Source organism: Littorina saxatilis, linkage group LG17 (genome assembly GCF_037325665.1).
Source record: "Littorina saxatilis isolate snail1 linkage group LG17, US_GU_Lsax_2.0, whole genome shotgun sequence".
In the NCBI taxonomy this organism is placed as follows: Eukaryota; Metazoa; Mollusca; class Gastropoda; order Littorinimorpha; family Littorinidae; genus Littorina; species Littorina saxatilis.
Window position 1 is genome coordinate 21,102,685 of NC_090261.1, and position 13,155 is coordinate 21,115,839.

General features: G+C 41.0%; 1 protein-coding gene across 14 annotated transcripts in view; it reads right to left on the reverse strand.

The window, feature by feature from the left end:
* Positions 1-13,155, reverse strand: part of LOC138952613 (kinesin light chain-like) — a 44,649-nt gene that overhangs the window by 27,778 nt on the left and 3,716 nt on the right. For 10 of the 14 annotated variants that reach the window (XM_070324307.1, XM_070324308.1, XM_070324306.1 and 7 more), the window contains 3 exons: positions 3,204-3,447; positions 1,933-2,163; positions 1,157-1,244 (listed from right to left, as the gene is read on the reverse strand). In XM_070324307.1, the coding sequence (XP_070180408.1) occupies positions 1,157-1,244; positions 1,933-2,163; positions 3,204-3,447 (563 nt within the window). Of the gene's footprint in view, positions 1-1,156; positions 1,245-1,932; positions 2,164-3,203; positions 3,448-5,532; positions 5,556-9,784; positions 10,230-13,155 lie in introns of those variants that run through there. The other 4 variants (XM_070324312.1, XM_070324314.1, XM_070324318.1 and 1 more) reach the window with 4 other exon arrangements.

Here is a 13,155-nt window from a genome sequence, read left to right on the forward strand (position 1 = left end):
CAGGCCATCTCTTTGAACAATATTGACATCAAGTTCTCGGATACATCCCGTGATCTCGGAGTCTTTTTTGACAAAGATCTTAGCATGAAACAGCATGTAGTCCAAACATGTAAAGCAGCGCGAATGGAGATCCGGCGTATAGGTTCCATTCGACAGTACCTTACCGAAGACGCAACCAAAAGACTAGTCTGTTCCGGCATACTCTCTAGATTAGACTACTGTAATTCACTGCTCGCTGAATGTCCCAAATCTGTCACCAAGCCCCTGCAACTAGTTCAGAACGCTGCCGCTAGACTCGTGTTTCGAACACCTATGAAACAAAGCGTCACGCCTCTACTCAAACAGCTACATTGGCTTCCAGTGGAACAAAGAATTAAATACAAGATCTGCTGCATTTTCTATCAAATTGCCGCGGGCACGGCTCCACAGTACCTGTCCGATCTCGTGCAGAAAAACAATCCTGAAAGGGTTGTCCGTTCTGCCTCCCAAAATAAATTTGTCAAAGCTCCTAAGTATCAGAGGGACGATCATGGTGGCCGCTGTCTTTCAGTCGCAGCTGATCATATCTGGAACAAACTCCCTTTGTCTCTACGTCTCAGTCCATCTCTGCCTTCTTTCAAAGCAAATCTCAAGACTCACCTCTTCAGAGAAGCATTCTATGATGATGTAGTTGTCGCGACCCTGTAAATGTGCACTTTCGGATGAACAATGTTTACTGTGTGTGTGTGTGTGTGTGTGTGTGTGTGTGTGTGTGTGTGTGTGTGTGTGTGGACATGTGTGGGTGTGTGTGTGTGTGTGTGTGTGTGTGTGTGTGCGTGTGTGTGGACATGTGTGGGTGTGTGTGTGTGTGTGTGTGCATCATAATTGTTGTGTATACTGAGAGTTCGTTCCTGTAAGAGCCTCTGGATTTTTGTAACATTTATGTTTTGTTTTTGGTTTTTGTTGTAAAGTGTTTATGATTGTGTTCTATTCCGTCAATGGCGTCATTCTGGTAATGATGTTGTTATTGCTTTTGTAAAGCGCTTTGTGTGTTCGAAAGCGCTATAGAAATCACCATTATTATTATTATTATTAAAATCTCAAATATGAATTAACAACATGAACGCAAAGCGGGTCTCAATCCACTAATAAAGAAGGATAAAGAGTGTGTACGTACAACCTTCTGGAGAGCCTTCTTCATCGTCGTCAGGGAAGCCCAGGTCCAGGGGCTGTGACGGCGTCTCTGCTTCTTTCTCCTCTACTGTCTGAAATTTGCCCAATAACAAGAATGAAAATTAGTTTGTATAGCGCGAACCACAGATTAATTCTGTGCTCTCTGCACTTTACAATATTAACTATAAATACCAGTACCAATACACCATTTCAATGAAATAAGAAAACAATAAAATTACAACAACACATTTACTTAAAAGCATAATAACAGTTACCCACTGGTAACTCATATAACTGTAACTACAGTACAATGAGCAACCTTGAAAGTTCTTCAGATTATTCTGGCATTCTGATTCAAAACAGTTTGCTCAGGCCTTTTGAGAGGTACATTTCCACTGTGTCCAGTTACGATTATATCTGCATGAAGTTCTAATCTTAGGAGTAAGCAATAGTCAATAACATGCAAATACCAATGCCATGAGAGAAAAAAAACAACAACTGCAAACTTCAACTTCAGCTAATTCATTTTTCTGTTCATTATCTCATTACCAATTGTTTGTCTGTCCACTTCAAATACCACCAAGTCAACGTACTGGAGAAGGTTTCATTTTGTCTGTGATGAAACATTCCAATAACGTTTCTTGTCTTCTGATCCATGCTGCATATAAAATGTCTAGCAAACTAGAGGGCAGATCTTCCAGTTACAAACAAAATGCCCCTGTTACATATACAGTGTCAAGTAAGTATAAACTACGGATCAAATGCACAAAGAGTACTCACAACATTAGAGTCTGAAGGATCATATTTCTTGATCTCATTCATGAACTCTAGGTGTTTCTTCTCTTCGTCTAGCGTTGCAACCCTCTGTTCGCTGAACTGTAACTTCTGTTGTGTGTTGGCCAGCTCGTCTCTCAGCCAGCCGTTCTCTTGACATAACCGCCGCACCTGGGCCCGTAACTTCTGTTTTTCTGCTTCTATGTTTTGGAAGTGTTGTGTGAGTGCAATCATCACCTGAAACAGTAGAAGACAGAGTGAAACAAGCAACTTTGCAGCGGATCATGTTTATTAAGTTTCAGTTGGTTTCAACAGTGTCCATTTTTCTCACCGCAAACTGGCCATTTCACGCCACAAACAAGCATTTCAGCAGTTACATTCCTAATACTCTTATCCTTTGCTTCTACCTCTCCAGTATTAGGACAGGATGGTACCATTCATCCACTTTTATACGCTCTTCACTGCTCATGGTCTTCCAAGTCTTTTTTCTTAAACCTTCTCCCATGATACCAGGATTTGTTCACAATGTTGTACTTCTCTTTCTTTCTCTGTGTAATTCACAGTAAATCACACTGTCCGTCATCTTGCCTTCACACCCACCCTTATCCACCTGTGCCTCCCTGATGTACAGCTTAATGAATCTCCATGAAGAGTTTCAGTAGGCTTAGCTAAATATTTTCAGGGCTGTCTTCCGGGCCATTCTGCCCCCCCCCCCCCCCCCCCCCCCCCCCATAACCTAAGAATCACACAGCTCCCTTCATTTCACATTTACCCTCACCCACCTGTGCCTCCAGCTTGATAAATCTCCAGGGAGTATTTCAGTAGGCTTAGCTAAACAATTTCAAGGCAGTCTTCTGAACAATCCTTTTTGCCCTTACCCCTTTGCTATACCAACCATAACCTAAGGATCACACAACTCCCTTCATTTCACATCTCCCCTCACCCACCTGTGCCTCCCTGATGTCCAGCTTGATGGATCTCTATGAGTATGAAGAGTTTCAGTAGGCTTAGCTAAATAAGTTTAAGGCAGTCTTCTGAAGCAATTAGTTTTGCCCTTACCTGTAACACCAACCATAACCTAAGGATGACACAACTCCCTTCATTGCACATCCACCTGTGCCTCACTGATGTCCAGCTTGATGGATCTCCAGGATGTTTTTCAGTAGGCTTAGCTAAACAACTTCAAGCCAGTCTTCTGAGCTATTCTTTTTGCCTTTACCTCCTGCTATACTAACCATAACCTAAGGATGACACAACTCCCTTCATTTCACACTCACCTGTGCCTCGCTGATGCCCAGCTCAAGGGTCTCCAGAGACTTCTTGAGGATGTTGGTCTTCTCCTCGACCAGGTTAGTGTCGCCGCTCTCGCGCTTGATGGTCTTGAGGGAGGAGAGCAGGGAGTTGAGGATCTGGTGGTGCTCATTCTTCAGCGTGTCCAGGCCCTGGATCACCGTCTTGGTGCTGGTGACGATCTCGTCCTGCGACAGGGCCGTCATCTTGCCAATCTCCTCGATCTTCTTCCTGTGGACATGCATTGAAAACATGTGTGCTGAATTGAGTTGAAATGTGTGGTGCTCTGTGTGGGATTACTTCTCGTCCCCTCCCTCACCCCTCATCCCCCATCCTATACCCCCAACCATTGGGTATGCAATTTGCAGAAAAATAATAAGCCAAACCTAAACAGTCATGTATGTTTGAAAGCAATACGTTTCATTAATTGTCAAGATATGCTAAAACTCCACTCCAGTTTGCACACGTCTATGTCACATAACGGCAAGGACTTGTCAGCAATGAAAAAATAAACACCAATACAGGGCGTTCTGCATGATTTCGATCTGAACCCCCTGCAGGCATTGACAAAAACGAGACACTTATATTCGCATTATTCCTTGCAGTTTTTCTTCGATGCACAAGTGGCGATGTTATTGTAACTTACACGTTGCTGCTGTCACACACAATTTGTGGCAACACCCTGCTGTGATTTTTCAAATAACTATCGACTCATTCCATGGATGCAATTGTCAGTCACATTATAAAAGGGGGTAAACTTTCTCTTTGTGTAAAAATGAAACAGTGTTTCAGCTAAAATATAATTTATTCCTTTTGAAATGGGAAAAATGATGGTGTTAGTGGTTGCTTTCAAATCCTTTCAGTTTCAGCCTCTCAAAACTACACTCTGTAATTAATATTCAGGTTACATCACAGCTAATGGCTTGCATGCATTTGATGCATTTCGAGGCAGTACATTAGGATGTGAAAGTCCTCACTTGGGGCTTTGCTGGGTGACATCATTCATATTCTTACACACTGTCGAGACATGGGTTTGTTTGTTTTATTACAAGCCATCAGCGGGAGAATGTAATCTTTATGTATACCATGAGTAAAAACAGATATTTGTCATGGACAACTGAAAAAATGAAAGCCAGGGTTAACTTACAGACCTGAACTTTTTTTTCTGATAATCAATATGCATGGATTATACAGGCTGAGAGTCTGTCTGTCAACAGTCTTGGCAAAAAGAGACCAGTGTCCAGTGAATGTATATGTTTGGCACCCATGATGTATTCATTGCGCTCTTCAAGTACAAGAGATATTGTAAAGCGCCATGAGACTTATCTGGCGGTGCTTTTATTAATATTATCATTATTATCACACTAGAAAAACAGAGACAAAGAAGCAACTCATGGTGCATGTATGATGCATTTCATGTTATCCTTACATTTAATAGGATGAGAGTGGACACTATAACCAAATTACATCTCATTTTGTCCCTTAAAACACAAACTACCACTCCCCTCTGACATTTGAATACATGTGTACAAATGAGAGCTGAATGGCTGAAAGGGTTAGCAGTTAGGTCAGTAGATTTCCCCACACCTGACATATGTAGTGAACCATATGTGTTTCAACCCAGTCATTAGATGGACAGCCATGCACAATGGACATTAACCACCACAGTTTGTTAGGGCTGCTAATTACTGGAACCACTTTAACAGCAACAGCCATGTTCACACATAGGCTTTTTAAGGTAGGAAGGGCAAACATATACACACACCATGCACCAGAATTGTCTGCTTGTCACTCATGTTTACATCAACGGTACTTTCCACGCCCAATCACCAGGTCATTAATTTTACAAGCATAAAAGTTCAGTCATCTATCCTTTGTGACTGCAAAGAACATGCAGTCTCTGGAACAGTCTAGCTATTACAATTTACACTTAAATGTATCTTCTTTCAGTGTTAGCAACCAATTTAGTGTGTACTTTTGTATGAAGAAGAAAAAAAAAAAAGTTGCGAAACAGTATCCTCAAACTTCCCCAGCTAACATGCCACATGAATCAGTTCAACTGCAGCAGTTCAGTCAATATTCTTCATAAACTGCTTGAGCTGTTGAAATCTTCAAGTAAGCCTGTTATTCCTTGTTGTGAAACACCACAAAACCAAAATCTTCCAACAATCCCTCGAAAGGCAACAACAAAAATGTCCTTGACAAAGCGTAACATGGCCTACCACAACACACAAAGCAACTGTCTTTCAAACTCTTTCTATTGTTCAAATTAACATGGTTTCATTTTTACATGTAAACACAACAGACACAACTTACAACTGGCTAAGATCGTCAACAACGTCGTTTGATGGCAGATCAGACTGTATTTACAACTTAAACTGTGTACAGCAGTTAGGTTAGACTCAAAAGGAAACATAAGGCATCATTTGTTGACCATGCTAATACTATCAGCTCCTGCGTTTGTCATTTGTTTCTTATCCACAGACAGGCTGAAGCAATGAGTCATTCATGTCATCATCATTAGGCGAGTGCTGGCTTCATCCCATATTTCCTGTTAAAGTGAATTTGTAACTTTCACTGTTTAGTGTTTTGTACTTAAGTTATACCGTACAAATACTACAGTGCACTCTGAACTCATTACTGAAAGAATGAGTTTGACAACGGTTTGACGAAACTCTGTACTGTAAGTGTAACAGTGTTAGCTTAAGTCACCACAGGACTAATTATTAGCAGGTAACCACAAAGTATACTTACACTTACAGTTACAGCTCCCTCTACTCTAGCTTACAGGTAAGCACTAGACCAGAGCACTAACAACTCACAACTGACTGACCCTGAAGGCAAAATGATTTGATCCTCTGTAAGTATATTATACAAACTTTTACCTCAAAACACAGCAGTCCCCAAGCCAATTAAATCCGCACATGAGAGGCACAAGGATAATCAATAGCCCACTTCAAATCACTACCAGCATATGCTGAGATGTGAAGTTATAAATAATGAACACTAACACTAGACATAATTAGGAATGCAGCTGGTGGGCACATGTAGCAATGAGTAAAAAAAAATACAGAGGCCTATTGATTCCACAGAAAATCATTTCTGGCCGACAAGAAAATGAAGATGAATGCGAGTTAGGAAAAATCACTATGACAACAAACACTGACAGATTGCAATATAAATACCAACTAGGTAATGAGAAAGTATCAACAGAACTTCTTGCAAAGCAAACATCACCCCCCCCCCCCCCTCCTAAAAAGAAGAAGAAATTAACGAATAACAGACATGTGGGTGATAGACAGAGGGGTGATTCACAGGGTAGTTGAGCACTTAAATGTGCAAACAGCAGCAAACTGATGCAGCCCCAGTCATTATCACCTATCCCCCTTGAGAAAATAGACACATTCACAGCTGTTCACCCTTGACCTTTTGCATCAGTTTTTTCACTGTGATCGTCTGTTAGCTGCATTCCACAGCAGGAGAAAGGAAGGGAGTCTTCTACTGGAATAATCAGACCACAGAGCTAAAACCAGAACTGTGTCGATAGGTGTTTCTCCTGCTGCTATCTCAGCCATTCACAAACCTAGTGCATGTGTTGCACTAAGGCAACAACAGCATAGTTCACGTGATGTGGGAAAAAGCAGTTAAACTTAGGCTCATCCTTACGCCTGAGGGGGGGCAATCTCCTCTTCATTAAGCCACCACAGCCCCAACGAAAGATGTATTGACCTAGCGGAACAAACTGTAAATGACACACACTTCCCCTGAGTAATCCACAGGTGTGTCTGCCAAACACGTTGTGTAAACGGTTCACACACTCTACATCAATGGTATGATGATTAGCCTGCCACATGATGGAAGGTGGCACACACTCTCTCATTCTCAACACAATGAATTGCTACAGCTAGGTCACAACAGTATTAACTATTATCTGTGCTACATGACTGGTTCTGAACACATTACAACTATGTATTAGATAGTCAGCTGAGTGTGTGGCATGGGTACGTGTAGTGTGCATGTGTGCATTTGCGACTGCACAAGTACGGAAATAGTTCCCTACTTCAGCCCAAGTTATAACACTGTTTAACAGGAGTAACGTCACATTTATCTGACTAGTGAAAGACTTCATTTTGGCCAAATTTCATTACCTTAGTGACATTTTTGACCATATTCTAACTAAAAGATGCCAAAATAAATATTTTACAAGAAAAACTGCATAAAGAAGAGTCACTACTGATCACAAGCTGCAAGTGAAATACATGTACATCATATCTCGGTCAACTAACTCAAGCAACTGTTCAGAATTTCTAACCACTTCAAAGTTCTGAAATATGTTGTCCCATCAGTTATATTTCTGGAGGCAGTTGACCACAGTTCATTTTTGAGTCACTTGAGAAAAAGTGACTCTATGTAATCGGTCAGTGTTAGTCTGTCCGGCCGGCCGGCCGTCCGTAGACACCACCTTAACGTTGGACTTTTCTCGGAAACTATCAAAGCGATCGGGCTCATATTTTGTTTAGTCGTGACCTCCAATGACCTCTACACTTTAACGATGGTTTCGTTGACCTTTGACCTTTTTCAAGGTCACAGGTCAGCGTCAAAGGAAAAATTAGACATTTTATATCTTTGACAAAGTTCATCTGATGTGATTGAAACTTTGTAGGATTATTCTTTACATCAAAGTATTTACATCTGTAGCCTTTTACGAACGTTATCAGAAAAACAAGGGAGATAACTAGCCTTTTCTGTTCGGCAACACACAACTTAACGTTGGGCTTTTCTCGGAAACTATAAAAGTGACCGGGCTCAAATTTTATGTGAACGTGACTCATTGTGTTGTGAATAGCAATTTCTTCCTGTCCATCTGATGCCTCATATAATATTCAGAACTGCGAAAGTGACTCGATCGAGCGTTTGCTCTTCTTGTTGTTCTTTTATCTAAAGTCCAACACCAACAATTAGAGAAGTAAATAATTGCATCAAGGATGACTAATGTTGTTATCTTACAGGTATAATACAAGCTGATGCAGAATTATCTACAGAGAATTACTTCATGCTTCTCAAGGCTATCTCAACAGTACAAGAATAATTTCTTTTCAAAACCATTCAAACTCAGTCAGATGCTATCCAGCTGACACATGGGGTTACAGTTTTTAGACATTCTATGATCTGCCACTGTACCTTCCTCCTCTTGCAGAGAATGACTGAACTGTTTTGATATGTTTTCAGGTAAAAATGTCAACTGTCAGGAAAGCAAAACCTGACAGAGGCAGTGGGTCTTGTAGACCGTGCAACATTCCACTCCCATGAAAAAACAACAACACAGAAAGCAAAACACTGACAGCACCATGTAAAATCTCTCAGGTTTATGAAACGAAAACAACGCAACACAGGAGATGCTCAACCCATTCTTGTTGACTAAACAATAGAGAGAGAGGCAAGGTATTGTTGCCAACAAGAAAAAACGGAAGTGCTTGAAGTCAGTGCAGAAATGATAATCAGACAAACAGTTCTTCAGCCTGTCCCACAATGTGTGATCACCTTTCCTGACAAGCTATGATGTTTTCTGAGCCAAATATATCCTTTACAAAAAAATTCACACAGCATAATAAAGGTTAGTTAAAACCCTCTGGATAAAATGTCCTGCCCCATTCCCCCCTAGTGTGTTTACAATAAGAAAGGGGTTCACGTAGCAGGAAACCAAGAAAAGACATCTGATTACATGCTACATATGATGACAACAATCATTTATTTGTTTAATATGATGATTATCTATGTTGGCAATGCGAGTCCTGTCAAATGCAAATGGCTAGCGTTCACACAAAACTTCGATCCAAGCCACTAAGCCCATCCCAGAAAAGAACAAGGATGTTGGTTAATATGAATATAAACACAAAATCCAAAGAACCACCAAACAGAAACAGTAGCAGCGAATCTTTTATCTGTGCATCTTGATTCTTCTTGACATTTCCGGTTGATTTGAATTAAATTTAATGATACTGACAGTGATAGGAAAATGTTCAGGAAACTATCAGTATCAGTATCACAGCTTTGTCAGGTTAAAGGGAAAGGTATAGTTCAAAGTGTGAAGGCTGTTTCATAAATTCAGCATAAATCAATGACCAGTACATTCCCGTGTTTGAGGGCAATGACTCACACAAGGGTTTCAATACACAATGTATACCAGGTTCATGATTCATAAGACACAGTAGCTGTTGTAACGGTAAGACTTATTGATTTCGACTGCCCTCACTCACCCATTCCATTTTTCTCTCTGTTATCTCCTAACCTTCGCATTACTAATTACTTCTTTATTGATCTGGGTAAAACCAGCCTCTATACAGTTAGCTTCGGCTCTGACAAAAATCAAATCATGAAGAAAATGACTGTAGAAAACTAGGCCAGCAGTTGAGCAATCCTGAGACAGTCATCAATGTCAACATTGGATGCTGAGGCAGGCATTAGCATCAGGAGAAAACATCAGCAGACTGGATCCATCTCATTATCAATGGATCAAAATACATAAAACCTATTAACAGGCCGGTGAAACCACACAACCATGACTTACTTTCGGTAATTCTTGGATGCTTCAGTATCCATGACGGTTGAAACACTTTAGCTGCTACGGTGGATGTACACAAAAATCCGTTAGGGTCACAATAGAAAGTGCGGAGCAGTCACCATCACAGAGCTGTCTGTGGGTTTGGAGACAAACACAGCGGGCCAGACCACTAGCCTCACCGGGTGATCTGCATCCAACACCTCACAGTCACACACAGCCGCCACTTGCAATCAACAGCTCTCTGCCCCTCGGCAACCACTACTGGAGGAGATCAACACAATACACCCAGCACCAGCTTTTTGTTTTGCAGCCTCAAATATCTCTCAAATGGAAGGGGGAAAGCAGGACGGACAAAGACGCTAGTTGTGGGATAAATCAGGACCAGAAATAAGGCAACGCTGCTCCCCCTCCTGCCAGAAATGCCCGTGGCCCAACTAAAATATGCAGGCCAAGTACACGCGGGTCTGGTACTCTCTCAGCAGCCAGCAAGCAATCTGTCAGTGCTTCACACACAGCCACAGACAGCAGAGCAGGCTGTGAATGTCTCATTTGTGAGGCCCAGCCAAAGCCGGCTTGTGTGTGTGTATGATTGTGTGTGTTTGTGTGTGTGAGAGAGAGAGAGTATAGTACACGCCTTGCTGATATTGATTGGAAAGAAGGCCCGCGATGGATCAATAAGCCTTAGCCGGGCAAGCTGGCCTGCCCGTGCTAGCGCTACCACTGCTGCTGTTGTTGCAGGCAGCTAGCGGCATTATGAAGTCTGACATCACCCCACCATCACGGTGGCTGCTTGCATTAATAATGTGCTGCATCACAACAGCCGCACAACTGACAATGGAGGCAACATTGCTCACATTTCTCCTCCCTTTTCAACTCTCCCCGGCTTCAATCAAGGAAATGTCACACTGTACCTGGGCTTGACAATTCCCATTCTAATGCATGCCTTTCTCAAAATGTTGTTCTATAAACAGGCTATTCATATTCGCAAAAAATTGATTTCAGATTACTGGCAAAAATCAATGACGCAATCAGCAGAAGAGAGGACAGTGAGACAGATATGGCCAGGCAGACTCTCAATAAGGATGAGCTCATTATCATAATTAATGTTCTGTATATTTCATTGGCCTGAACACCAATCCAGTCCAATGTATTTGAATAGCTAAAGCATGCATTAAAAAATTTCTCATATAGCCAAATGCCACAAGGTCTTCAATTAAATTTCATTATACTACCAATGATTAATTGAATTATACAACTCAATAATTTGTGCATCATCAAAAGCAGTCCTTTTACCATCATCAATGTCAAAAACAAGGTCACCTTGGCCAAGATCAAATTGTAAAAAAACACTTAACACACACACAAAAACACCTTCAATGTATTGATCATGCAAACTACCCTTGCAATACTTTTGGAAGCAGAAAAACAGTTTGTGAGATCATGTGCTTCAAAACTCATGTCAACTAAACCTTTGAACCATTCAGACTTGATGAATCATTGAATGTACAAAAAATAATACTATAAAATACTATTAAACAAACAATATGATTGTCTTGGGAACCAAAGAAGTAAAGATAAAAACAGACACATTGCTGTCATAATTATCTGACCACTGTTTTGTCCAATACTCAACATCGATTAAACTTGAATGAAAAGGCCCAAGACTCCAAGAACCCCAAACCCCCCAGAGTACAATGGGAAACCCTGAAAATAGCCACATGAGGTCATCCAGGATCGAATACATGCCAGCGTCAGACACATCATCAGTGTGCTGTACTCCTCTTCTGCTGCTTCACGGGTAGCGGTACCAGACCTTGCCATGGTCTAAGGGAGGCAACCACTACTGACTACAGTTCCAGAAATAGCAGTCTGCTGCCAGTGCCAGAACAAGATGAAAGCCAGCAGGAACAGGAAGCTTTCTGTAAGTGTAACCTTTCCAGTCTGACAAAACTAATTTCTTCCTTGCTATCTCTTCTCTTTTCCCTGCCCATCCCTTCAGTTTTGACTTAAAACACAACATGCATTCACAAATTTGTATCTGCCTGCCCCCATAAATCGTTGGCTTTAAGGTAAATAGATAACTTCTTTTGGGAACTTTGTTGCACAACAGTTAAGTTTTTAGCTATGGAATAAAAACAAAATGGAATAAACTTAACATGTTCAGAAGACAATCCACTAGTAGAAGCATGAATGATTTGCAGCTCATGAATACCAAACTTACTGGTACTTGGCAACAATCATAGAAATGAAATCACTGCAAAATGAATACAGTTGAACCCCTATTGAGGCAGTGGTAGTATCTGTTCAAGTGTCTGTACAAAACTGAATGAATCTGTGATGACGTACTTGGTGGTTCAGCCCCCCCCCCCCCCCATCCAAAATTAATTTTGGGCATTCCTAGAGGGTATCAGGAGGCCTCTCCTGGCAGGAAATGTCATTATTTCTGGATAGTGTAATAGTCCCAAGGGGCAGGGAGAGGACATTTTTAATTGGTGAAAGTTCAACTTTCAACGAGGTTATTTTTCTTCCTCGTAATACCAATCACTGAATCAGGTTTCCACTCAAAATTCGTGAATCCCAGGATAATTCCACAGCCTGTGGTTTACTACATGTATACACAAACACACACACTCACTTTGTAAACCACACACAAAAAAGCAACAGTATCGGGAAACTGACCGACTTGAACAAAATAAATCAACTGTGTATTTTCCCTGAAAAGTGTCTTTAACGGCCAACCAATGCATATCCCTATCTGCAAAAAACCCCTCACAGGAACATGTGATGTATTCAGATTTTCCTCATAAGTGCATGAGCGTGGTAATAGTGTGATTGGGGAAAAAGGAAATACCTGACAAGTAAAGCATCCTAGGAATCCCAAAACATCCAATTTCACAGTTACTACACACATCCAGAAATAAAAAATCTCTTTAAAGACTATGACACTCAAGCAAAGAAAATGAAACCTTTATAAGTCTGGAGATCTAAATTGAGCATGCAAAACCAGCAGATGCATTCTAAAAGTAAAAGTAAGTAAAGCAAGATTTAGTTGTGGTTGCATTTCAATTTTCCGGTTAGTTTGTTTGCTTGTTGTTTTCCTACGAATGCTCATTAGAGTACTTCTTTTTTTCCACCTCATTCTCTGTCTGTATACAGGTACAGAATCTTATACTGTTACAGGGAATCTCAGGCTAACACTCCAAATTCTTGTAAGCTGATGAAGAGCAAGTACAGAGGAGAGGCCTTTCCCACAGAATAGAACCAGGCTATAACTAGGCCGGTAAGTGAACAGAGATCAGCTCCTGGAATGCTAGCTCTTCCAAACCTTACTTTTCCCTAATTTATTTGATAACTCATTAACAATTAATAAAATCGAA